Genomic DNA, 27,563 nt, shown 5'->3' on the forward strand with positions numbered 1-27,563 from the left:
ATGTTTTGGTGAGAGTCAAATTAGCGAGATTGACAGATAGATTTACATTAAGCTACGCGTATACGGCTCGTTCCAGCGTCATCTCTTATTTTTGGTAAGCCCATAGGGGCGGTGCAAAGTGCCTTTTTTTGGTAACGCTATAGGGGCGGTGCTAAAGTGCATTGCACGATGGACGATTCCATTGCCGATCGCAGACTTCAAACTCAGCCTTGTGCAGCGGAGTCTAGCTTTTCGGCTTTCTGATTCGTCAGGAGTCTAGCTTTGAGTCTAGCTTTGTCTAGCTTTTCTAACCTCCCATTGGCAAAGTGTCCAGGTTACGTCACCAGGTGGACCAATCAGGGCGCAGTAGGTCTACCTTCAAAATTCCAGCTTGTCCGCCATTACTTGGGTACTCGCTAACCGAGCCTCTTTTTGGAGATTTCTGCCTGAAAATCGCAAAGGACCAGCTAGCCACCGACCGCGTTTCACTTGGAAGGAGGTAAGGAATAGATCGTATTTATTTGGATGTGGTGTCAATCCGGGAAAATGTCGAAAATCGACGATAAAGTCTTCCTGTCGTACGCAAGCACACACATGTCACAAGAGGGGAGGGGGGGGGGGGGGGGGGGCTCGTCAGCTACTTGCCGGAATCTTGACATATCTCGGCCTTAACTTGACCGATTCGAAAGTCGTTTCCACCGAATTAAAGCCCTTGAAATGTACATTTAACTACGTTAGTCACGTTGTATTCCATGCCTCGGTTTTCAATCTGTGGGGGCCTAAAGTTGATGTAAACAAACCAAAAATTATATATGCTGACAGCCTACGTATTAGGGTGGCTTGTGCGTGGGGCCACGGGGTGAGATGACCTCTCTCGTAATAGTTTCGGGAAGAAGCAACTGATCATCGACCGAGTTCCAGTTGGAAGGGGGTAAGGAAGATATCTTGTTAATTTGGATGGGCTAAAAAGCCTAGAAAATGTGGAATATCGACGAGAAGGGCTGTCCATACGTCAGTACATGTATAGTACGGAGGGAAGGGGGCCTCTCTAGGTTGCCTGTTGGTTTGGGAGTTTATTGTTTAAAAACCGCAGAGAACCAGCCGACTACCGACCGAGTTTCAGCTGGAAGGAGGTAAGGAAGAGATCTTGTTAGTTTAGATGGGCTGTTTAGCCGGGTAAATGTCGAAAATCGACACGAAAGTGTACCGATACCAGAAACGTAAAACCTTGTAGTTATATATAGGGGAGGGGGCCTCCCTAGCTTGTCTTTCAACGCGAGCTGGTTTTGGAGATTCCTGCTTAAAAATCACCGAGAAGCAACTGATAACCAACCGAGTTTCAGTTGGAATGATGTTAGAAAGGGATTTTGTTAACTTGGATGGGCTTTTTAGCCTAGTAAATGTCAAAAATCGACAAGAATGTCCGCCGATACCTGACACACATAACCCCAAAAGGGGAGGGGGGCCTCCGTAGCTAAGCGAGCTGTTTCTTTGGAAATCTCTGCTTAAAAAGTCACCGAGAGGCAACTGATCACCGACCGTTTCAGTTGGAAGGCAGTATGCAAGGGGTCTTGTTAATTTGGATGGGCTGTTTAGCTGGGAAAATGTTTAAATGATCAGAAAAGTGTCTCCGATGCTGTACTACGTACGTAAACATACATGTGCACATATGATATAGGGGAGGGGTGACCCACTGGCTTCGTGCAGGGAAATTGAAATATCTTGACTTCTACTCAAGCGATTTGTATATTGGCCCCATGAAATTAAAGCCCTTGAAATGTTCATGTAATGAGTATAGTTACGTTTCATTGCATGCTTTAGTTTTCCATCGGCGGGGGTATAAACTTGATGTAAACAACGACGTACAGGGGGAGGGGGGCGGTATGTTGTATCGTCTGCTAAGTAACAGAAACATTTCTATATCTCGGCCTTCACTCCACCGATTTCTTTGCTGTTTCCATGAAATTAAAGCACTTGAAATGTACTTCAACTGAATGTAGACATGTTTCTTTCAGTAGTTTTTTTTAGTACGTTTGCCGAAACTTGAATATGTAAACAAAGGATTGGGAAGGGAATAGATTATCACCTTCTTACAAATATTTACTATTACAAACGATATTACCTCTAGATCTGCGTTTGAAAGACCAAATTGCAAGTTGTTTTCATGAAAGTAAAGACCATTCTTCCTTTTTTCTCTCCTTGTGCTTTAGTTTCGTGTCGTGACCGAAACCTGAACGTAAACAACAGGAGAGGGGGCGCCATGGCGGATCCCCTGCTGCCAGCCTTGTCCATCCAGGATGTCAGCGTTCAGGCAGACCGCCAGCAATGTAGGCTGATTGCGACAGATGAGGCAAAGGCTGCCCAGAAAATTGACACGGCCTCAATCTCCGTGCCACAGCCATTCATGGAGGAAGGGACAGCCCTTCAAGAAGGTGAGCTAAATAAAGATAACAGCAACAATTTCTTGTGGCTTTCACATGTGATTATAATGTTAATGGTGTGTAATGTTCAGTCATTGTAAACGTACTTACGATACAGTTCCTATGTTTTACTTTTAGTAGTAAAAATCTAAAGTCTTGTTTATGTTGCAGCCAAGAGACGCTGTTACAAACACGCTTCACAGCCGACGGAGGTGCAGTACCTCGGACAACTGGTACTCACCTTTGGGCAGTACAAGAGCAAAACATTCAAGTGGTTGCTGGAGAATGATGTGGGATACGTGACATTGTAAGTAAAAGTATACCTATTACTAATATAAGTTCACTCGTAATGACATGTCACTGTCACACCTTGAGACTTTTGTAGACATATTACACAGAGACTGTTAGCCATTCAGTATATTTCTGACACTGATTTTGTTTTACAGCTTGGTTGACAAGCACATGAAGGAGGTACGTGCTTATGGCCACAAAGTCGACATCCGGGACCGGTGGCTTAAGGACTACCTGCTGAAGTATGTCAACTACTTCCCGCAGGTGTCCTCTCACCTGGAGGTCAACATCGACTCCTGTACCTACGGGATTGGTCTCTTCAAAAGTTTTACGTACAAAGAAATGTATGAGTGGTATAGGTTTTACAAAGACCTACAGGCCGACCAGCAGCTTGGCACAGCCCAGGAGCGAAAGCGGGCAGAGGAAGCCCACCTGACCGTTTGTAAGTGGCTGTCGATGGAGGACAGAGACATCACCAGCAGGCAAATGAAAAAGTTTCGGCAGTACATCCTTAACATGGAAAAGGTAAGGCGCTCTCAGTTGTTAATGATGAGATACTAGGGCTTATATATTAGATGTTTGAATATGTGGTGCAGCCATATATACATATATATACATATATCTATATATATGCAAACTGTGTTCATAGCCATCCATCAAGAAGACAGAACAAGAAGCTGCATGCGGCCAGCCTTCCGAAAAGATATTCAACCCAGCTGACCACGACCCAAGCTGGGATGATGATACAGACCTAATATGGGCTGCACAGAGCTTGGACGCAAGTATAGGTCAGTGATACGTGTACCACTGCTATTATGCACAAGCAACTAACTTTTTCATTTTGAAACCATTACTTTTCTGTGTAATACTATGTTTTCCTGTAGCTGCTACCTGTGCTCTCATGCCATCCCACATGTTCTTGTATCTTGATTGACAGGAAACAGATGCTTATACATGTTAGGAATTTTGATGTTTATATTGGAACAGAAGCTTTCTAATACATGTTACAATTGTGAAATGTTGTGTCGTGGTCAGTTGACTGTGTCATCATCATTGGTCATTTGTCTTTCTTATGTAACAATGTGATTTTGTGTTTTCATTGTTTTTGTCATTTAACCATAGATATTCTTGTTGTGCTTCCATCAGTGTGACTAAATATTTTGTTGACTGCATTGTTGTCATCTGTCACCCACATGACTAAACACTGTTTTGTGTTGTCATCATCTTGCGACCACCTGAGGGGTTAGGGCCAATTGCAGCACAACCTCCACGTGGTATGGTTCTGCACGCTGCATCCAAGGCCACGACCTCAATTCAAACGTCACGTGATATGACATGAGGACACGTGAGTTGTATAAGTAAGAATGTATATGTATATGCTTAACCTGAGTTTTCTGAATACCATACTGCTCTTAATAGATATCATTTAGTAGGTAACTGTGCTTGATATTCCTTGGAGGTGCATTACATAACAGTTTCAATATAATCATAACATTTTGTTTTGTATGTATGCAAACTCATTTCTTTTCTTGAATAACTTGTATGTGAAAGCAGAGAGCAGTGAGAAAGCTGGATCGAGCAGTCAGCAGGCTGGGCCAAGCAGTCAGCAGGCTGGGCCAAGCAGTCAGCAGGCTGGGCCAAGCAGTCAGCAGGCTGGGCCAAGCAGTCAGCAGCCCGAGTCTGGGGGAAGCAGTGAAAACACCAGGGAGAGCAGTCAGCATGATGCTATAAAGAAGCCTGCCAAAGCAGAACCAGAGGTTTGTGTTACTTTCTTATGATTTGAAAAAAAGGTAGATATAGAAGATCATTTTGTCCTGGTTTATAAGGACATGTTCTAGGACATGTTCTATGTATAATGTGTATTAGGAAGAGTAAGGAGTCATTCACTTGTATCGTATTATGCTGTGCTTTTCAGATTACATGTGAGGGATGGCACCTGTGTTGGGAAAGTCAGCCTGGTGGATTCCCGGAGGCTGACCTGGACTGGCTTCAAAACGATGTGAATCGTGGGCTGTTCCAGCCAGTGAAGACCTACAAACCGAGGGGGAAAAAAGCAACAAAGAAGAGGAAGCTCCTGAAGGATGACAGGATGTGGTTCTACCCCCCTGAACCACCGGGGGTTGTGCAAGGTAACCCTCCCTCTGCAGATGCCTTCTTTAGGAGTCGCGTCTTCTTCTGGCGGCCAATGGGTGTCTGGAAGTACACCCTCCGCTGCCCAAGTAAGGACTGTAAAGGTGCAATCCTGAACAGGAGCGGGTATTCCAGTACAGTCCGACAGATATGTGACGTGTCTGGGTGGTATTCCATGGTGACGGAGGTGCTTGCATGCAATGAATGTAAGAAGTCAGCTGACCGTCAGATGAAGAAGTACAACGCCTGGGACGACTCCATCATCTCCCAACTCAGCCCTGCCCACCAGGCAGTCTTCCCGGCAGTGTTGACGCTCAAGTAAGTACATCATCTTGTGTCGTAGTCAGGTCCCATTTCAAAAGCTGATACAAAAGCAAAGTCACCCCTTAACAAGTATCTTCTCCATGTGTAGCTAATCTCTCTTTTACCTTGTTATCTAAGGCGGGGAGTGGACAAAAATGTGGTGAGGCTGCTTCGTGACCGCACTGGGGGAAATACCATGGCCAAAGCGCGGCGGCAGCTTCGAGAGGCCCACTGTGAAGACTACCTATACAGGAAGGACCTGTACATGACGCTGTTGGAGTCCATTGACAAGCCGGGAAGTGTTGTTGGTAAGTACACACATGCAAAAGGATTACGTGACAAAAGCCCCTATTCTTAGTGGTTTAGAATACCATTCATGCTACAGAGATGCACACCCTTTCTTGTGGTAGGTTGAGCCACTGTCTTTATCTTTGTAGGTGCACTTGGCCACCAGTTTCCGCGTCCACCGCCAAGACGAGAGTTACCCTGTCCCAACGTCCTGCGCAAGGCATACCTGATGTCTGAGGCAGCAAACATCGAAGACTACAGGACACAGATCATGTCTGTGTTTGGAAAAGTCCTGAAGCTTGACTCCACCAAGAAGGTATCTACAACAATACTTTACAGTATCAGCACATATTACACTTTTTTGAGGTGTATTGGCAATTGAGTTGTTTTAGCTGCTTTTGCATATGGTGTGGTCTTGTGTTTTACAGATCTGCAAAAAGCTGTCGGGTGAAGGAAAGGGCACAGCCGAATGGTGCACAAACGTCGGAAACGAACGGGGCCAGATTCTGACCAGTGTCCTGACCTGTGAAGAATCGGTGGAGAAGCTTGGCCCGATGTCCGCTGGATTGATGAGCAGATATAGGAAGGCTGGGGAGGCAACCCCTCAGGTCATGTACGTGGACCGCGGCTGCTGTGCGGCCTATGGCGTCTCATCGGTGGAGCAGCTGTTTGGTGAGTGGGTGGCGGACGGCATGCTCACTCGCCTCGATGCATTCCACTGGATGCATCGGTTTGATGCAGCCGTCCGCACTGACCACCACCCCAAGTACGCCCTGTTCAAGTCTGCCCTGAGTGCAGCGGTCTTCGCCTACAACAAGGAAGACGTGGGCAGACTAGTCGCTGCCATCAGGGCAGGTGACCCAACCCGGTTTAATGGCCTCACAGATGAAGACCTGATGGCGTCCCACGTCACCAAAGAGCAGCTCAAACACTATGTTCGCAGGGTGACGGTTGGGGCCCAAGAGACATTCGCCAGGGTAGAGTTTACCATCGAAACACTCAAGGGTACGGCAGGCTTGGACGACAACCAGATCCACCTGTTCAAGGACGTAGACGCCATCGACAAGGTCTGGGGGGCCCAGCAGAAGCACATTGAGTGCATACAGGACCCCCCAGACATGCCGATGTATACCATCACGAAGTATGCCACCAAGAACGGCCATAGACTCCCGTACTACACCACGGTGAGGGGGAGCAACAGTCTGGAAGGCTTCCATAAGTTCCTCCCTGACATGATTCCGGGGCCGCACTGTGCCGCAATCCCCTTTCAGGTCTACCTGTTAAGCGGGATTGCCAGGTGGAACGCCAACAGAGAGGCTGGCTCGGTGCTGGGGCTGAAGGGGCGGAGGAACACGGTTTACACAAACCCGCTCATCCATCGCCTGAACGAGAGGGGAAAGCGGTTCTTCGGCGAGGAAGAAGAGGTGAACTTCCGCCCCCCTGTGCCTGTTGGCGAGGAGAAGATTGGCCTGGAATACCTGTTCGCCCAGTCTTCTGAAGACTTCAGCACGGTCGAGCATTATGCCGAGACACGGCATGTGCTCCAGACAGCGGAGGAGGGAGATGGCGGCAAGGAGGAGGACATCCCGGAGGAGGAGGACAACGATGATGACGTTGATGACGGGTACCGCAGTGAGGGCGATGCGGATGTGCCAGACCTGGCCGCCTTACGTGGGGCTGTCCGCATCAACCTCACTGACAACAGCATGGCTGCAGAGCTGGACCCTGTGATGGAGGATGTCTGTGGGTCAAACCATGTAGACGGGTTCAGCTCTGTAGAAAACCTTGCAAAGGTGCTGGTGGCCATCGCATCGGAAGGAGGGAATCTTTCCCTGTCTGAAGAAGACCGGAGTAAGGTGGTGGAAGCATGGAACAAACTGGAGCTCCACGACAGGAACGTCCACCAGTTCCACTCCATGTACAGGGCGCGATGGGGGAACCCTCTGTTTGGGCGAACAAAGGGGCATCCCGTGCAAGCAGCTCTGGTACAGCGGCTGAAGTTGGGTAAGAAGAGTGCCCCTGCTCATCTTATCGACTACAAGAACAGCCGGTTGATGTACTGTGTGGTGAAACAGTTGTGGCTGTCACCACCCCCCTACGGTACATCAACGGGGACTCCACAAAAGAACCAGATCGTCCAGCTGTACACCCGCCTGCAGCACAGGGTGGTTGTGGACGACCCTGTACTGAGCAAGCTTGGGATCCCTCTTCTCAAGATCAACATCAAGAGCGTCAGGGAGTTTATCAAGCGCCAGGAGGCCCTGGCCAGGCACAATGTGACGAATCAGGGGCTGGCCATGATGCGTCGCCAGCAGAGTGTGTCTACCCAGGAAGCACCACCAGCTCCTGAACTGCCAACAGTTCTACCGCTTACAGACAGGCCCCAGACTGAGTACAAACTAATCCCCAGTCTGGCAGGCACAAGGGTGTTGAAGTCCAGGATTGAGCACTTTGTGCCTCAGGCTTCAACATCCAGTTCATCAACAACAGTTCACCCACCATCAGTGCCACATCACCCACCACCATGGCCAGTGCCACCTCAGCCACCACTGGTACAGCATCACCCACCACCACCGGTACAAAATAACCCACCACCATTGTACGTCGGGACACCAGTGCAGTTTCCGTCTACAAATACAATGTCAAGAGCAACATACTATAAGAGAAAAAAGGCACCAGAAAGTATGATTCCCAACAAAACCAAGGTGCAGAAAAATAACTGTTCTTTGTGTAAAGAGTCCACACAAGGGCACCGGAAGTATAAGTTAAAGAATTTCTGCGAAAAAACAAAAAGGTCAACTAGCAAGGGCCTAGCCAACATAGACTTCAAAGATTTTGAACACTTTAAGGCTGAAGTCGACAAACTGTACAAGTAGTAGTAGATTTATAGTCCATATTGGACATTTACATTTTATGGCAAGTGACTAGGTTGTACAAAACTGTTAATAGAGTGAAGACTTTAATTTCTTATGTGTAATCCATATTGGACAATTACCTCCAAAGCTGTAAATATTGTACATTTGTTGTAAATATTGTACATATATTGTACATTTTGGGGGACAAAGTCCGTCTGCCACCTCCCCGTGGTGTCCCCTGGATAACGCTAACGGCAGCGGCAAAGCTATGGAAGAGTTTCCTGAATACATTTCTTTTATCAAAGCATGCTTAAGCAAACATATTATGATATTGCAATGTTCTTCAACTTAAAAAGATAGAAGCACTGGATTCTCCATCATTATGTTTTGGTGAGAGTCAAATTAGCGAGATTGACAGATAGATTTACATTAAGCTACGCGTATACGGCTCGTTCCAGCGTCATCTCTTATTTTTGGTAAGCCCATAGGGGCGGTGCAAAGTGCCTTTTTTTGGTAACGCTATAGGGGCGGTGCTAAAGTGCATTGCACGATGGACGATTCCATTGCCGATCGCAGGGGCAAAACCTAGCTAAGTGCAATGTAGTCCAGCTTTCTCATTGGCCGGGAGTCCAGCTTGGAGTCCAGCTTTCCTAGCTTCCCGTTGGCCGGCAGTCCAGCTTGCGTCACGCACCCGGCCAATCAGGGCGCAGCGGCCCCGGCTTGAATTTTTGCTGGCGTCCACCATTACTCGGGTACTCGCTAACCGAGCTGGTTTTTGGAGGTTTTCGTCCGTCAATCGCCGAGAAGCAGAAGATTACGCACCGAGTTTCAGTTGGAAGCAGGTAAGGGACAGATCTTGTTAATTTGGATGGGGTGCGAGTCGAGAAAATCGCGAAAATCGACGAGAAAGCCTGTCTGCCGTACGTTAGCATACATATAACATAGGGGGGAGGGGGGCTCGTCATCTTCTCGCCGGAATTTGGACATATCTCGGCTCAAACTCGACCGATTTGAATTTGGTTTCCACATAATGAAAGCCCTTGAAATGTAGATCTAACGACATTAGTCAAGTTTTATTCCGTGCCGTATTTTTCCTTCGGCGTGGGGCTAAACTTGATGTAAACAACGTACCGCTGGCCGGTGGGGTCATGGGGATACTTGTAGATGTCGTCAGTTTATTGTCGGAATTCGATCATATCGCTCGACTTTAAGTTGACCGATTTGAACTTTGTGTCCACAAAAACGAAGCCCTTAGTATTGAGATCTAACGGGTGAAGTCTCATTCCATTCTATACTGTAGGTTTCCATCGGCGTGGGGCCAAACATGATGTAAACAACGTAGGGGTGGGAGGGAGCGCATCGCCTGATCGCTTGAAACCTTTCGATATCACGGCTTCTGCCCTACATATTTATCTACTGTTTCCATGTAGTTGAAGCCCTTGAAATTTTCTTTAAGCAGGCTTATTCCTGTTTCTTTCTGTGCATTAGTTTCGTGTGTAGGTGACCAAGACCTGAACGTAAACAACAGGGGAGGGGGCGCCATGGCGGATCCCCTGCTGCCAGCCTTGTCCATCCAGGATGTCAGCGTTCAGGCAGACCGCCAGCAATGTAAGCTTATTCCAACTTCAGAGGCCAAAAAGACCAAGAAAGACGCAACGCCTTGGCCAGTGATGCAGAATGAGGAAACAGCCCTTAAAGAGGGTGAGCTAAACCAAAATAACAGCAATACACTTATGATTGTTATGTGAATGGTGTGTAATGTTCAGTAATGAAAATGTACTTGCCATCCCTGTGTGATTTGGTAGTGAATAGCTGAAATCTTGTTTATCTTGCAGCCAAGAGACGCTGTCACAGAACACAGCCAACGGAGGTACAGTACCTCGGACAACTTGTACTCATCTTCGGGCATTACAAGTGGCTGTTGGAAAATGACGTTGGCTACGCAAAGTAATGATATCACCTCTAATAATTATCGTATAAGTTCACCCATAATAAATGTCACCATCAAACCTGGAGACTTTTCTTGTAAACATAGGACAGACAGCCATTCAGTATATTTCTGACACTGATTTTGTTTTACAGCTTGGTTGACAAGCACGTGAAGGAGGTACGTACTCATGGCCACAAAGTCGACATTCAGGAGCGTTGGCTGAAGGACTACCTGCTGAAGTATGTCAACCACTTCCCGCAACCAACATCGACTCCTGCACCTACGGGATTGGTCCCTTCAAAAGTTTCACGTACAAACAAATGTATAAGTGGTATCGGTTTTACAAAGACCTACAGGCCGACCTGCAGCTTGGTAGGCCCACGAGCGAAAGCAGGCAGAGGAAGCTCATGAGGCCGTTTGTAAGTGGCTGTTGGTGGAGGACAGAAACATCACGACACCAGCGGGCAAATTCATAGTCAGACTTTTGGAGTTCGATGATAACCATGTACGTACCTGGCTGTCCCGGTACGGACAAGTACTGGTCTCCAAAATGGTCACGTACCGGGACAAGCCGTCAATAAGGAATGGCAATAGGCAGCACAAGGTGGTACTGAAACCGGGGGTCAACATCCCATCCTCTTGGAGGATGGCCGATGGCAGGCTAGTCTTTTTCCGTTATGTAGGCCAAGTTCGAACCTGCTTCAAATGCCATCGGGAAGGACATGAAGTTGCAAACTGTACAGTCCTGTTCTGTAACAAGTGCCAGCCTATTGGTCATGCCGCTTCCGAATGTACCAACGACATTGTGTGCAACTACTGCCACAAGGAGGGCCACATTGCCCGTCGTTGCCCTACGTCGTACGCTAGCAAACTGCAGCTAGACAACCAGTGGTGTGTGCCGTCCTGTCGGACGGTGCTCGATCCTTAAGGATTAGCAACATTTATTTCCCGAATGAGGCGGCGGAAAGATCCACATTTTTCCGCAGCCTGAACAAGTTCCTCTCTCACACAGATCCCACTATTCTGTGTGGGGATTTCATTATTTTATGCAGACTGTGACAATAAGGGACGGAGAGTTTTTGACGTAGCCAACTTCTAATGCATGGTTATCAAAGCTTTTCAGACAGTGTTCTGAATACGTTAGTCTGTCAAGTTTGCATTTCTAGCGGTATTACTGATGTTGCATCTAGCACATATCCCTAAATACCCCGTTTTCAAAAAATCGCGAATTTAAGTACCCCGCGAATTTATGTTACCCAACGTTATATCATTTTGCAGACGACAGTCATGACTTGGTTATTAATGCAAAGGTGCCGAACTGAGTTCAGATTATATGATTTGCAACGTAAACACAGGAATTAGACAATTTAGCAAATCACATCATATCTACAATAGAGGTAAAGTAAAATAAATGTTCTACTACAACTACTGCTACATAGAGTGGAACAAGGAAAAATGCATCAATGAGAATATCATGAACTACTTTCAATAGACAAACATCCTGTCTTTCTGCTCTACATTATCTTGCATTTGTTTATTCTGTCTTCTTTCCATAGAACTGCACAGGAAAAGGCCGTGCAAACTTGGATCAAGTGACAACATGGCTACTTCACGTCGGTCTGTAGTATGCCATTCACATCCACTTCACTCTACATGGAGGTTCTTGGTCATTCTTTGAAGCTACAAGTACATTCTGGAGAACCCTCAACCACAACTTGAAGCTGTATTCAATGGCTAACCTAATTTGTAAATGTAGTTAAAGGATCCTTGCACTTCGTGCTGAGCTTAGGTTTCTGAGTATAGACACAACATGTCATAAGCCTAGGGCAGGTGGTTTTGCATGTGGATATAGGTTAAGGATTGAATTCCAAACTTTCTTCTGTCTGAAGACAAGAGCGCCTGAGATACGCTGGATCAAAAACAACCATTTTCCACAATATTCTGACTTACTCTCTACCATACGTATACCTTGACAGATTCTTTCGTATTCGTGAGTCCAATCATATTGCTTCTTATACTTCTCATGTACGTTTTGTCTGAACTTTTAATTCAAACCAACATTTCTACTGTTGCGCTCTAACAGTAGAGACGTTAGTTTAGTTTTATTTGTTCGGCTTATCACAGTAGGCAAATGCCCTTATTTTTCATGTACACAAATCCGTATGAAAATCTACAAACTTTCATAGTTTAGACTGGACAAGTGTACTTTTTTTCAGTCAGCATTAAACCATGTTCTACGACGAGGGTTACTTCTGTTGTTTGTTCTACTTGTAACAGTAGGAAAATGCATTTCCCATTCATCTAGACAAATATGAATATGAAATCTTTATAACATGCCGATCACTTTCATCGTCTACACGTCTGGTCACAAGTTCATTCTTTTTTTCTCAGTAGGCTTCAGACGATGTTCTACGACGAGCGTTACTTATGTTTGTTTGGTCTGCTTATCTTACTAGGAAAATACCTTTCCCTTTTACGCAGACAAACCTAAAGATGGTGAAATCTTTCAAGTTTTTATCGTCTTTTTTCAGCGGGCTTCAGAAGATGCTGTATACGACTCTTGGTTGTTTATTCAGAAAATGCCATTGTCTTTTACCCAGACAAAGCTAAAGATGGTGAAATCTTCCTGTGAATGTTAAACTTGTCATCGTCCTTTTGTCAGCGGACTAAAGATGGTGCTGTATACGACCCATGTGTTACTTATGTTTGTTCAGCCTGCTGGTTAAAGTCAGAGAATGCCTTTCTCTTTCACTCAGACAAACCTAAAGATGGTGACACCTTTTGAGAAATGTTTGAAAAATTTTCATCGTCTTTTTTCCGTGGGCTTCAGACGATGCTGCATACGACTCATGCGTTATTTATGTTTGTTTCTTCTGCTTGTTAATGTCAGAAAATGCCTTTTTACTTACACGGTCTGTGATGTTAAAATTTTCATCGTCTTTTTTTTAGCCTGCTTCAGACGATGCTGCACACGACTCAGGGGTTCCTGTTGTTTATGTTGTACGTCATACCGAGACCCACACGGAGTCTTTTCCCACGGCCTGGAGATGTGTTATCAGCGACACATGGTCTGAAACGTTGAAATACCCGCTCCTTTATTTGCCCAAGTCCTTCTGGAACAACTCTTGCGCGGGAAAAGTGCTCCATCACCACCGGGGGTCTACAGCACATTGTCTTTGTTGGAGACACTTTTGCTCAATTGATGCCGATGAAAGGAGACGAGACATGTCGGGTTTTTCTTCCTCTTCTTCGTGGGCTGAATTTAGCGAGGACTAATTCTTACGAAAGGGATTAAGTGAAGTGGTTGTTTGAAACCTACTGGTAGATAAACTTAACCCAACGTTCACTTCTGAGATGATACTGGTCTGCATCTTAATAAGTGTTTTATTCTACTTCTAAGATTTTCTTCTTTTCCGAAAAAATGTCATGTTATTACTTTCTAACAGCAGACACAATCAAACTAACATCAAAATTGGCATCAATTTACTTTTCCACATATATGCGCTGTTTATAGATATATATATATATAACTCCAATTTCAATTATCACCATTTCGCTAACTTATTTCGATAAATAAAAGAATGTGTGAATAAAAGAATGTGTGTTTCTTCCTCTTCTATTCAAACATAAAGGCTGTTAAGACCCTTGTATTTCTGTTTTTTGTTTTAATCTATGACAGTATCCTATTACAGAGTCGTAAACCTATGCAAGAGAAGTAAGTTGAGCTAGGAAAACATGGGCGCTAATGCGTTCTCGTTGTCTGTTGTTGTCCAGGGGGCGCTAGAGACGTTACCATAGCCCGTCAGACTGACTATACATTGCGATGTCTCCGCCGATAACAACGTACACCCTAGCTAGTCGTCTCTTTACTCCACAAACCCAGGGAGCGAGAGAGGGAACGCGAACTACACACACACACACACACACACACACACACACACACACACACACACACACACACACACACACACACACACACACACACACACACACACACACCAAGGTCTCCACAGCCGCCCTGTCACTAACATTTCACAGAGACAGCTCTAGTTCTGTGTGGTCCCGTATCTGGGCTACAAGTGGGGTACGAAACGGAAAACCATAGTATATATCTCGTTGCGGAAACTCGCGGCGTTACTATCTTCTTTGTTGAACTTAAAGTTGAAATGTTGTGCTTTCCGTTCTTCGGTGTCAAAGATTACAGAGAGCAGGAGAGGATTTACACACGTCAATCACTCTGGTTGTAAACAGGGTTTTATCAGTGAGGTTGTGAGAATGGCTACAGGAAATACAAACTCACAAGAAAAGTAACGTTTTTGTTTTCGTCCAGATTGACGTACGTACTAACGAAGAAAACACAGCAACAACATATTTTTCCTCATACGCTTCCATCGATAAAACGTTTTGTGTTGTCAAGAAAACCACACGGAACGAGAAATCTTACATTGACACATCACTGAGATAAACGGAAATAACTATGATGCATTTACAGAAGAAAAAAAGGAAAGAAAAAAAGAAAGAAAAGAAAAACATTCGTAGATTTTCTTTAGTTCAGCCACAAACAAAACACATTGCAAATTCACCAACCATTACAGGAAAACCGCACGAGAAGTGCTCAGGTTTTGCTGTGCGGACATTCCATGAGTAACAGTCAACTGATGTTCACTTCTGTCCTATTGTTTCCTCCTGCGTCACTGTAAGTATGTGTGTGTCATTGCTCTGGAAGACGGAAACCGCTTAAGACTACACATTATAAGATCTAATTGTGTTGTAATCACTGCGATTAACGTAGATTGTTTTGGAAACATACAAAACGGTTTTAAAGGTTTTCTCTTTCCCACCGTATACAAGGATGTTTTCTTTCCTGAACTACTTGTTGACGGAATGACGTGTATTTTGGTATTTACTGCTTTGGGTTGTGGTTATAGTTACCGAGCCAGGCATAACTCTCTTCCGAATCATGACAATAAGCTTGAAGCCGTTCATTTCGCAGTGCAATGTCATTGTATTAATTTAAAGGTTTCTAAAGATAAGGGAGACCTGTTACCACTGTTCTTTGTTGACCTGCAATGGTACCGGTACACACTGAGGGAAAATCATGAAATGGCTGTTTTTCTCAGCTAGAAGACTGGAATTGTTAATTGCCATTTTCATCGAGTTTCATTGAATACACACTGACAGTAAGCAAGTGCCAAGGTAACTTTTTTTTCCAAATGACTCTTGGTCTTTGAGGAACCACATTGATCGTGAGGGTATGTGTCGACGTCTGTGTAAGCATAGTTAAGCACAGATACAACATGATGAAGGCACCGCCAATGGGCAACTCTATTTACCAGTGGACACTTGGGTCACACATAGCCAACCATGGCCTCCCGACCTTCTCCATACCAGGGTTGGGAGTTAGTCTTGTGACATTTGTGACAAATCCATATCGGGAAAGCCATATTCTGCTTAGATGCGACCAGAGGAGCGAACCTAGAGCTAGGATAGGGTGAATTTCAGGCTACTCTCGATCGAACGCTGACCTTGGTTGCGGAGTGGTCGGGAGCAAAGTCGTGGGAAGGTCCAAATTGTGTGACAGGCTCAAGGCACGAACGGAAACTTTATGTAAACCATTTACCACTTATAAAGAAATGACATCTTTTCTCATTACGAACGAACATATATAATGTAATAAAAGACAGAAAAGTTCACTGAGTGTAACGTACATAACACTTGTCTGTTATTTAGCAAGGGGGCTTTAGCTGGTATAAGGTATTCCTGCCTCTAACATATTGTCAGGACTACCGTAGCTATAAAGAAGTCATCATTCCTTCCTTCCTTCCTTCCTTCGAAAATTCCTTCGTCTTGAACGAAAATCTTTCTTCCCTTCTTGTGGCGAGAAAACAGTCCCACCTCTTGACCCAAAGTAAGGAGAGTCAAGGCCACTGTCTTTTTTTATTCACAACGTCTTAGTGTTATGACTGACCTGGCACTATCACTCCTGTCAGCAATCAGAGACATTGTTTGTCACCAAAAGACTTGGTCTCTGCTCCCGCTCGACCCTTCAACTGAAACACTGCATCTTTGGTTTACACTCCGCATTCTCTTCTTTCCGGTATGAGACCACCAGTCCAGACCACCTCCTCCTTCCACCATTGGGCACGCCAAACCTACGGCGTGACTCGATGTTTCGATGAATGATTTATCTGTTTATTCTGAGATAGCTTCTCGGACTAAACAAGGAGGAGACAGGGCGATCTGCCCCACTCTAGGTGTGGACAGTTTCAAGAACACGCCATATTTCCAGTCGTCGGTCTCGTGAACTGGTCTCGTGAGATTTGACAGGTGCCCGGACCAGTCCAGTCATTGTAGAAAAACAGAACAAAAGAAAGTAAAACAAAATTAAACTCTACCAGCCGCTATACGTATAGTGCAATAGTACATGTATGCGATTAGACACTCGGCGTTAGAATATTCACAAGTGATTACTAGTAATTTTCTTGCCGATGCTCGATTGACGGAGGACTGCCATGCCATTATGTGTATGGGCCCATGGGGTAATGCCTCCTTTCCACTGAGGTTGAGCGGAGAAAAGTATCATTATATATTATTATTCAAATTGAACTGTATTGATAAAAGAAGTGTATTTTGTACGTTCTATGTGTTGTACTGTTTTTCGGATCATACTTCTACATCACCGGGATCATATTCAATTCATAAAATCATAGGTCATACAGTATTTACACATCCAATGTCACAGTGGTCGTTTAATGGTCGGTCAACGGTCTCCATCCCGTGACTGTAGACACATCTAGTACTTGGTTTACCTCAAATAGTTGTTTTGTGTCTATTCTGTCTTTCGTCTCTTTAAACCTTTAAATGAATCTACAAAACAACACCATTCGTCTTTCAAGTATTCTACAATGGCGACATACCACCAATTCCCTAATTTCAGAACTAGCATAAACTGGAAAAGAGAATCAACACTGTGCATGACTATCGATTGATTTACATTGTATCCGTCTATAAAACATTATGCAATTAGCAGCCATTATTTTTTGTTAGGCTGTCCAAATCACTTTACAATATTTTCATGTGTAGCCCACAATTCTGTTGAAATGTCTGTGCAGATGTCTGTGACTTTCTTCCTCCCCCTCCCCCTGCACACTCACAGAGCAGGTGATATTGTGCGTCCTCACCACACACTCCACGACCTTGGATTATTTCCCGATAATCACTGTAATCATGGAGTGATTTTCTGTCACTGTTAAGGCTCATTAAGTCTCAATCCATCACGCTAGCGAGTTCTGTCGTGTCTACCATGGACTCTAAAAATAGTACAGTATTTTCTGCTTTGGCTTCATTCAAAACGGTTGAAATATAACGGTTCCCACAACTCTTCACTAGTTGTTGAATTAGTCTGACTGGATTGCCATATTGTCCTTTGTATGCAATTCAGAGCCTTTTCAAGGACTTTGAAAAATGAATATAATGTTGTATATTGTAAAAGAAAGGCACTGAGTAGCAAAGGCGTAAAGTATATCTTGAGGCTAGTGATTTATGTTCATTGCGTTTTGCTGTGGTTTTTGGATGTGTCATGTAATCATCCAATCATGGTTTATCTTCCATGTCTAAGTTTTACTGGAAATAACCGTCGCCATGTTTGAAAATTCGTTGTATTCATCCATGTAGGTCTGTATTTACTTCTTTTATGAAAACATCTGTGATGGAAAAGTGCATTGTAACAAGAGGCCACTGGACATTGCATTTAGAGTATCAAAAGCCGTTTACAATAGTAAAGAGTGTCATAAATAAAGGAAAGTTCGTTATTTTGCAATTTGGACTTTGTCCTGGTGTCTTTACAGTGCTAACTGCCCGCGGCCATGTCCCTTCTTACAAAGTGGCATTTTCCAACTCAGCGGACTAGCTATCACCATCCGTGAGGGTGTTTTTTAGAAAGCTTTTTCAATAACAATAAATGAAATGTGTTTGTGTTTGGTAGGCTTTTCTGTGTCGTTTTTAGTGCAAAAGTGTCGTCGTCAGAGGGCGAGCAATTAGTCCATCTGCAGTTGGACGAGACGTGGAAGGACTTTCCAGTCCTTTTATCTGCGGCCTTCTCGTCGCCGGAGTCAGTGCAAATGTGACGCTGAAAAAGAACAGAACCCATAATCAATTGATTCCGGGCTTTTTATTCCAATCATGAGGTAAATGTTCAGTGAGGGTGAACAGAAACATTCGGAGACGCGTACTGTTATAACGGCCCACCCAGACGTGGTGGGACCACCGCAGCGCGGTCCTGTTGAACCGTCTGTTGGGTCGCGGTGTAATCGTCGCCGCCTTACCCGCCCATTACCGGCCGGCGAAGACAGAAGGCGGCGGGGACCAGGTAAACTCGGGTAGCCTCCACAGTCATTAGCGCCAGCTATCGTTACCACCAGCTTGGCGCCACCAAGAATGGCTCAGGATATAACCACGCACCATTGCAAGTATGTAAGAAATAAAAACAAAACAAAACATAACACAAATGTGGACACTGTCGCTCTGTCTGCCGACCGGTCTGCATATCCACACAAAAATCGTCGGAATTTTCTTGAACGTCGCCTTGAAAACTACGCGCTACCCTTGATTTTTGAATGGAGCGCCTGCATTCCGAATCTAAGGTTACAAACCAAATATCAATATCTATCTAACCATTCACTCCCAGACAGTCAAACACCTTCGGGGCAAGGTAGAATTTTGGAAACAGCACACGACTTAAACAAATTACGGGGTGAACCACCGCGCTGAGTGAAAGAAGGAGACGGCAGTGGAGAGGGGGCCGGCCGCCGAGCGTGCCCGACCGTTTCCGTCTCTCCTAAGGAGTCCATTCGGGCTTGTGTTTGAATAACGGGGTCTGGTGGCGACGCACAGGGTACATAGTAGACAACCTCTGGCCCATTACACTATCAATTAAGGGTTTAAGTGAAGTATAAAGTAATGTACAGCTCACAGAGAATGTTCAAGCAGAGTGCTACATATCGGGTGCTCAGCTCGGGTTTCACTTCATCAATTAGTCGGCTCTTGGCAAACGACTTTTACTTAAAATTCCAACGTCAAGTTTTATCGTTATCATCGCCTTTGGCACCAAACCCGGACCGAGAGCTGAGAGCCGGGGGGCAAATTTGTGGTCTTTGGACGCGAGGAAAGACATCCCGTGTTAGATAGTAGTCGCTGAAACCCAAACCGTCCGTGGCGCCCCCTACACAATACTTCCTCTCCAGACTCGAGTGTTGTTTTAACTTTTGACCCGTGCGTACTTCAGGGCCCGACCACCCATCTTAAGGGGCTATTTTCCGCCTGTTTTCTGTTTCCCTCTGACCTCATTCACGAGTTGAATGGGAGAGGTGGCCTTGGGCGCCTGCCCAGAGAGAGAGAGAGAGAGGGTCTGGCTCCATATCAAAATAAACAAGACAGCCTACCTGGCTCGTGCAACATTGACTAATTTCAAACGAAGTCAAGTACAGGGCTCAGAAGTCAACAGGATGTGAGCCCGAAACTTTAGCCTTTCTCCAGACCACTCGCCAAAAACCTCGCCACACAACCAAGTACATCTCCGAAAAAAGAACCGTCGTACAGTTAGGCAAATGGTCGCCCTAACTCCTTAAGGCCTCAAGGACAGGTCCTCTCGTATTGTGTGTCATTAAGTGGGCGTGTGTTCTACTCCAAGAGTGAAGAGATGTTTTTATATCCTATTAAAAGTTGTTTCTGTAATTTCATCTATTGCCTTTCCTAGCCGCGCTTGCTTCCGCTATAATGTAATCCCATTGTTTCAACAGTGTTGCCCTTTCAACAGGGCTTCTAGGCTTACGCACAATTAGCTAGGGCACGTTGGCGCTGGCTCCAGACTGATTGTCGGGGGATAGGCGATACTGCGCGGTGGATGGTAGCGGTAATGTGCCTGCGGCTACGCTCCCCTTATCACTGATCTGTGCCCACCGAGACAGACGGGAGGCCGTCACCGTCCGCTGGGTACACATAGGGCGTGCAGGGGGTGGGGTGAGGTGGGGGGCGAATGCTAGCGGGAGGGGTTACACGCTAGGCCCACTAGACGGCGATTGAGCTGCGACCTAAATAGGATATTTGTAGCCCTTGATTTCATAATTGGAATATCATGCAAAATGCAAGAGTATGACTGAAAATACGTCAGAACACACAGAGTAGAATTTTTTTTTTCATCAAATTTGTCGAGCGATCTGTCAAATTTGACGTCGCAGCGCAGTTGCAGTGTGATCGCCGCCCGAGTGGAAAATGGGTGTTCACTATAGTGTACATGAGAACTGCACACGTCTGCTGAAGTTGTTCAAACGTTTAAATCACCGTCAAACGCCAGAAATCAAGCTGTTCTCAATAGCATTAAACGACAGCGGACGCCAGACTTGTTCATCCCACCTGACGTCTTTGCATATCATACACATTGACGTGCGCAACAAAAAAAAAAAAATTGGGCCGCATATTTTGCTATTATATAGAATTGAAAGGATTGGGTCTGGTAAACGTCAATAAGAAACCCACTCCCTTTAAGGACTTAGTATTATTCCTTTTGTTCTGGCCACGACAGATAAAACCACACAGATCGAAGTCGTTAATAATGGTGAATACATTGCTGCACCTGCCGCCTATTACAAAGACATTTCACTACAACATTTTGTGAAGAGGTAAACCAAAATTGTGCAAAGTATAAAGCAGGAGTCTTCATTGACAACTACGTATATATGGGATTTACTTGCGAATTTTATTTGTGGTGCCGGTGTCCATAGTGTATACAGTTTACCCCGCCACGGGTGCTGACTATGAAGATGTATATGTGTCGGGTGAAGAACCAGTCCTCTGTGCTTAAGTGCTGGGGCTAATCAAAGATCAAGTAGCTCCTTTCACACAAAAAAACAAAACAAAAAAAAACAACCACAATCCTACACTACAAGCCCCGTCCTTGACAATGCCGGGGCCACTATACAGTGCCTTCGGATATAAAGCTACCGGCGTCCCCGAGCGAACAAACGCTAAGAGCGGATACGCAGCGATACACAAATCCGGTCGGGGGAACGGGACACCCCGGTCCGCGTGGAACGGACGCCCGGGCTTTGTTCAAGTCGGATGTGTTACTCGCTCGGGTCACTTGTCTTTGTACGTCTCGAGAGCTTCGGGCAAGGCGATCCACAAGTTCAACGCGATAGGCGGCATTCCGGGCGCAAGGCATCACGGGATACGTATACGCAACGTCATCGCCGCAGACGATATTTTGGCTAACAAAAATTTAAGTTCTTACTTCTTTTTTCTAAACTGAAGAACAGGCATGACTAAGAAAACGCGACAGACAGGTTTCCGTGTATAGTGTGTCATTGTGTTCTTTTGAAGTCAACGTAATGAGTGGGCAAGTACTGCTGTTTTATTCCACACAGTTTGGACTCTTCAAATATAAAGTTCAGGCCAGTGAAGCCTACTGAATTACACATAATGTGTACTTGCACCGCTGCGCGCAATGCGCAATCCACCGTGTCTAATGCGTAATTGGGGTTCTCCAATTTCAAGTCAAGCGTACGCGTAATTCTGCAGTAGCAAGAGTTTTCGTGTATTGCTAGCGACTACCCTAAAACACTTTTTATCCCCAAAATGCCGTTGCCTCTGCAGGCAATCTTGAAGATTTTTCATAGCGAGACACGTCTTTACATTTATATACATATATGTTCTGGAGAAACAAATATGTTGGTGAAGAAATCGGCCAGTCGCTAAATAGAATACCATCATCAACGTAGTAAATCTAACCAACAGAACATCATCGACTTACGTATTCTGACCAAAGAAACAGGATTGTATTTTCTCAAAATCGCTTTGTTGGTGAAAGTTCTGAAAAAAAAATATGTCAGGAAATACCTAATGTTGAAGAAAAATTCTTGTTTAAAACATCACATGGAAATAGACTCCATTCATTGACAGGGTAGTCATCGACAAATGCGGATGTTTGGTAAAACTGTAATGGTGTGTTCTTAACGCCTTGTAGCGAGGAAAGTGTGTAGTGCAATAGAAATATTGACTTTGAGACCGATAACTGTCTTCAATGACTGGACTGATCCCCGAACACGACTGGCAGTGTTTCCGTCATAGACTTTTCTTCCTGTGGAAATTCCGTGTCACTCGACAGAGCTACGCGATGCGATGCTCCCTACCGGATGGTTGAAGGTTTGCAAGAAATCTCCACAAGTGATTGTATGTATGAATATGAATACTTATAGTCTACCTAAAAGACAAGAAATGAGCCAAAAGTGCTGAGATTCCAATTATTGAATGCATTTTAGGGAGGAAACATACATTCCATCAAGAACTGTAGGAGCATTTTTACTAAATAACTTTAAACAACGCTTACAGTTAGGTGTTCTAAGGTTCAAAGGTCCAGCTGAAGGGCGGCTATACCAGCTATACAGATACAGACACAGGTACTTATTGATACCTCCGTGTAATCGAAGTTTTTTTTTACGTGTTTGTTAGTTAGTTAGATAGTTAGATAGTTAGTTAGTTAGTTAGTTGTTTGTTTGTTTGTTTGTTTGGTGTTTTGTTTGGTGTGTGTTCAAGTGTGTTCCAGTGTAACTTGCATGGAATGAATGATATGTAGGTTCATTAGGAACGCGCCCATAAAAGGTACGTATCTTTATATTGAAATATACATGAGAAGGCGAGACTACTGACTGAGACAGTTAGAGGCATTAGTTAAGAAGCCATCACGCCACGTCAAGGCTGCCTCCGTGTGATGGGAAATAACGACACACGACACAAAAAGGTTTCTCACGGCACATTTATTTCAAACAAAAAGTCTGACAACATTTAGAGGTAGTCTTATCAGTTTCATTGGCCATGAGCTGGCAAGTCACTTTCTGTGGAATTACAGGTTCGAAGCGTTACTATGTATCGTGCACTACCCAATGTCGTCCACTTTGTGTATCATTAAAAATCTGTTTTCATGAGGAAGGAAGAATCATTTATGATCCCTAGTCATGTCTGTATCGAAATAAGTTTTGTCCAGCGATAGAAGAGAAAATACATCTAACACTCGTAACAGTACACTTACGTAAGTGTCCTGTGAATATTACGCATGGTGTAATTTGCATAGAATTCGACACTGTGCATTTCGTTTCCTTTTCTAAATCACAAGAATACTATAAATCATTTCTCCAGTTGTTGTTTTTACCGTGTTTGATTTGCAGACTACTCACTTATGGGGAGTATTTGTCGTTGAAGTGGACTGCACTAGATGGAGAAGTGAACGGCAATAAGTCACCCTGGCACAAATCTTTACCACCAGACCAAGTATAGATTATGCTCGTACGGCATTCGTTACAGACGGAGAAAAAGTTATAGAGCATGATCTTTTTTCTTATGGATTAAACATTTGCCGACAAAGGTCAGGAAGATTGCGTTTTGAACAAATTGGACGACATTGGGTAACGCTACGTTACATCAAACAAAGAGGTAGTTGTAGCATAATGCAGATACATGTACAAGAGATAGTGTTGGGGTCCATCATGTGGACCCAAGTATACAAATTAATTAGCCTGAGTGTCATCCTGTTTCAGTTCCAGGCTCTAGGTAGAGCCTGGAACTGAAACAGGATGACACTCAGGCTACAAATTAATTAGTCTACATCATGAACGTGTAAGGGCTCAACACAAAAATCCCTTCGGCTAGAATAACTGCAAATCCCTTCACAAAATCATCACTATATTGTCATTGTAGTGAATATCCTGTTCACAGTGAGATTTTCCATGTTATGTAGCATGTAGGCATGACATTAGACATCACTTGGTAAACATATTGACCTATTCGTAACATCTTGACCTATGACAGAATACAAAGTGAAGAAGGCTGTTTTTTTTATATCAAGATCCAAGCTTACTGGTGGCGTCGTGTTTGCAAAAACGGTTAATGTGTTTGGTCCAGAACCGAGCGGGCTTTGGTTCGATATGCAACCAATGTTTACACAACTTTCCTCACTCGACCCAAGTGCAAAAATGGGTACCTGACTTCGTTTTGGGAAATAAAGGGCAGTGGAAGGAGAGGGATGGGCTCTATCTCCCAATACCGTGCCCTAGACGCAGCGGATAACAACCTCAGAAAGGCTATGGGACTATCCTTACCTTTTACCGTTTACTGGTGTTTTGTTATCTTATCAGTCAGAATTTTTCATTTTGCATAATATTCCAATTATGAAACAAGAGTTTGGAGACCTCAAATCTCCATGAAACATATATTATGCAAATTAGGCCCACATTTGCATAATTAATATTCAACTATGTTCACTGTCACATAACTTCCAAAGTTATCTACCAATATGGAATTACAGTATCTTCTCATTAATTATGCAAATAAGGTGTTCATTTGCATAACTTTTATCCATCAATGTCCCTTTATTTCTCACTTACATATGTTGCATTTTTTAACTGTCGTACCATTGAACGGAGTGGGTTTATAAAATCTATAGATTCTGACTTTATCACCATTTCATTATATCAAGTAACACTTAAGCTATCCACCTAATAGAAATATCTCTGTCCAAGCTACCTGCATATTGAATAACACGGAAATCTGTCGTTCCTTTGTACAGTTATTCTCCTTGGAAGATTTTGACAAAAATGCCAATGCAGTTCCAGCTTCACATACCAGGGGGCCCAAAATCGACCTTGGCCTTTGTTCTCCCAACACCTACCCACGTACCAAATATCATTACAATCCATCCAGACGTTCTTCAGTTATGCTCACTACAAGCATCCGGACACACACACGCACACACACACACACACACACAATCACACACGCATACACGCACACAGACACGCTTAAAACAATATCTCCATTAAAAAATCTCCATTTTCATGGAGATAGTTATTCGCAGTGCTATCGTCTCTATAGCTAGTGGAATGGGGGCCTAATCAAAGCTACGCATTTTCACATGAGTTCAGTGAGGAAATAAGTGAAAAGTGCCTTTCTCGGGGACACAGCATAGGGCCCTGTTACTAGGGATTCGAACCCAGAACCTGTAGATTCTAGATCAACAACCCCAGTTTGATAGGGTAAGATTTGACTTATCAGCCTGATGAAATTCCCGGGAATACATGGATTCTAAGTCAACAACAACCACTAACACGAGACCACCTGGCGAACTTGTGTATACACAAATTTAAAGTCAATCGAACATCTAACACAGATTTAACGTAAGGATATCATTAGCTGTCGTGCAGGCAATAGATCATAAAATATCTTCACACAAGAACTCAACTTTCTACCATGAGTTGAAAATTAATTTTGCTCTGTCCACTCGCATTTCAAACACTTGGCGTTTTCAATGATACGAATGTAATTATAAACGGACACAACGTTATACACAGGCTTGTTTTCGTCGTCGTAGAATATGACATATTTTTATAAAATACGGTTAATACTTTAATATTTAGGTAGATGATTGCGTATACGACAAAGCTGAAGATATCCGTTGTTGTCTCCAAAAGTGCTGTTTCAATTCGCGAAAGGCCAGTTTAGACGGATATGACATGTTTTGGCAAACTCAATGAACGCTAAGAAATAACGGTGTGCAGCAAAATCTCAGCTGTTGTCCATAAGCATGGCAGTGCACACTAATAATAGCCGAATGATATACTTGTATCACATTAGTATCCACTTTTCACGTCGGCAAATACGCAAGTGAAATTTTTATCCATCGAAGCATACACTTAAGTAATGAATAGCAAGTGAACATCTCTGTGAATACAAGACGTTATCTAGAAAGTAAATTTAACATTTTCTTGTGTAATAGATACATTTCCATGCCTTCCTATACTCATGTACGTACACTTATACACGATTCAGTATCACTTACGTTACGCAATTCCTTAGTAATGAAGCATACACATTGATTGATTGATTGATTGGTTGATTGATTGTTTGATTGATTGGTTGATTGATTGTTCGATCTATCTATCGATCGATTGAATGATTGATTCTCTAAAAATAGTTCAGTATCTTTTACTGGTAGCTCGTATTTACCGACGCAATCTCATCTTAAACTGCTCTTTCTATTTTCGCGTTCTCGTGTGTGTGCCTAATTACATAAGGCCAATGTATCATAATGATAAGTGGCAATTGAACATCTGTGTCAACATAAAACGTTATCGAGACAGTTCTAGTCAACGTTAACATGTGTTCAAACTTTCTGTTTTAAAAATACATATCTATGACCTCCTTTACTTATATCTGGCCATGATAATAATTCTTAAAGTATGAACCATTTATTAGTTGTGCGTGTTCGAATCATGAAATGATACATGTGAATCAGGGCTATCGGCCTGAATTCTAAAATAAGATCTTCTTAACCTGTTTGTCCTGGAGGTGTTCCTTAACTTCAAAACACATTCACTGGTATAAAGCCTCGCGGCGAGTTTGGTCCAGTCTTCCAGAGAAAGGCACGAGTGTCCGAATGAGCCGTTGTTGTAGGACGTTTTGAGCCATTTTAAAAATATCTTGGCAATTTGTCTAAAAATAGGTATGTATTTCACATGGCCATTCACCAACACATTTTGATTTTAAACTGCTCTATCTATTTTCGCGTTTTGGTTATCTTGTGTGATCGATAGAGTGTTATGTCTCATTGCATAACGCCACAGGTATACTGTAATGATAAATACCAAATAAATATCTCTGTCAATATAAGACGTTATCTAAACAGCTGTCCTGTACATATTACACACTTTTTTGGTTAAGACTTACATTTACATCACTTTCTATGCTCATACACTTCTACAAGACTTTTTTATCACTTAACATAACGCAATTCCTAAACAAGAGTTTGGGGACCTCATACCTCCGTGAAATATTTAGAGTTTTGGAGATTTCTTGCTTTATCTTGTCTCATAAATTGATCGAGAAGTCATGATGACATAAACTACTTTGTACTCTACCCTGAATCCAAACTCTTCATATAAGCTCCTGAACATTTTCATTGTCCCGTCCATTGCGGGACCACTATTTCCTTATCAAATTCCATGAACCAAACGTCATCAGGCATAAACATAACTCCAACCTTACAATGAAAGAAATAACCTCTTCATTCATACATTAGATACATTCCCTACTTTTCGATATTCAAACAGCACTAAAATTCAGATTCCTTATTAGTTCGTTATGTGATGGCATTGTAAAGGTGACCTTGGCAAAAAAAAGTTTCACCATAGATTCCACTGTGATGGAAAAGCATGATGGATGAATAATAGATTTGATATCAGCGCGCTCGTCCTGAGTCCTAAAATTTTAATGAGCTTTCAAAAAAATCCACTGCTTTAAAACCTCGCGGCGCGTTTGCCCTAG

At 43.7% G+C, this 27,563-nt stretch overlaps 3 protein-coding genes across 13 annotated transcripts; all 3 read left to right on the forward strand.

The window, feature by feature from the left end:
- Positions 1–103: 103 nt before the first annotated feature.
- LOC136438335 (uncharacterized) lies at positions 104–3,855 on the forward strand. Of its 3 annotated transcripts, none has more exons than XM_066433103.1 (5): positions 104–478; positions 2,190–2,411; positions 2,571–2,706; positions 2,846–3,215; positions 3,340–3,855. In XM_066433103.1, exons 2-5 carry the CDS (start codon positions 2,240–2,242, stop codon positions 3,484–3,486), a joined length of 825 nt encoding a protein of 274 aa, XP_066289200.1. In that variant the 5' UTR covers positions 104–478; positions 2,190–2,239; the 3' UTR covers positions 3,487–3,855. The 3 variants fall into 3 exon arrangements, with proteins under 3 accessions (XP_066289200.1, XP_066289215.1, XP_066289207.1); XM_066433118.1 differs by lacking the exon at positions 104–478 and adding an exon at positions 650–910; XM_066433110.1 differs by lacking the exon at positions 104–478 and adding an exon at positions 931–1,112.
- Positions 3,493–8,631, forward strand: LOC136438301 (uncharacterized). The gene is made up of 6 exons (XM_066433066.1): positions 3,493–4,035; positions 4,245–4,447; positions 4,606–5,138; positions 5,262–5,431; positions 5,561–5,727; positions 5,840–8,631. Exons 1-6 carry the CDS (start codon positions 4,026–4,028, stop codon positions 8,285–8,287), a joined length of 3,531 nt encoding a protein of 1,176 aa, XP_066289163.1. The 5' UTR covers positions 3,493–4,025; the 3' UTR covers positions 8,288–8,631.
- A 245-nt stretch (positions 8,632–8,876) lies between these two features.
- On the forward strand, positions 8,877–15,889 carry LOC136438358 (uncharacterized). Of its 9 annotated transcripts, none has more exons than XR_010756415.1 (5): positions 8,877–9,108; positions 9,755–9,967; positions 10,102–10,213; positions 10,349–10,701; positions 11,753–12,436. XR_010756415.1 is itself a non-coding variant. In XM_066433127.1 (5 exons), exons 2-5 carry the CDS (start codon positions 9,808–9,810, stop codon positions 13,470–13,472), a joined length of 624 nt encoding a protein of 207 aa, XP_066289224.1. In that variant the 5' UTR covers positions 8,877–9,108; positions 9,755–9,807; the 3' UTR covers positions 13,473–15,889. The 9 variants fall into 9 exon arrangements, 6 of the variants coding, with proteins under 6 accessions (XP_066289224.1, XP_066289257.1, XP_066289264.1 ...); XM_066433127.1 differs by lacking the exon at positions 11,753–12,436 and adding an exon at positions 13,146–15,889 and having other exon boundaries at positions 10,349–10,373; XM_066433160.1 differs by having other exon boundaries at positions 10,349–10,435.
- Positions 15,890–27,563: the final 11,674 nt, after the last annotated feature.

This window comes from Branchiostoma lanceolatum, chromosome 1 (assembly GCF_035083965.1).
Source record: "Branchiostoma lanceolatum isolate klBraLanc5 chromosome 1, klBraLanc5.hap2, whole genome shotgun sequence".
Lineage (NCBI taxonomy): Eukaryota > Metazoa > Chordata > Leptocardii > Amphioxiformes > Branchiostomatidae > Branchiostoma > Branchiostoma lanceolatum.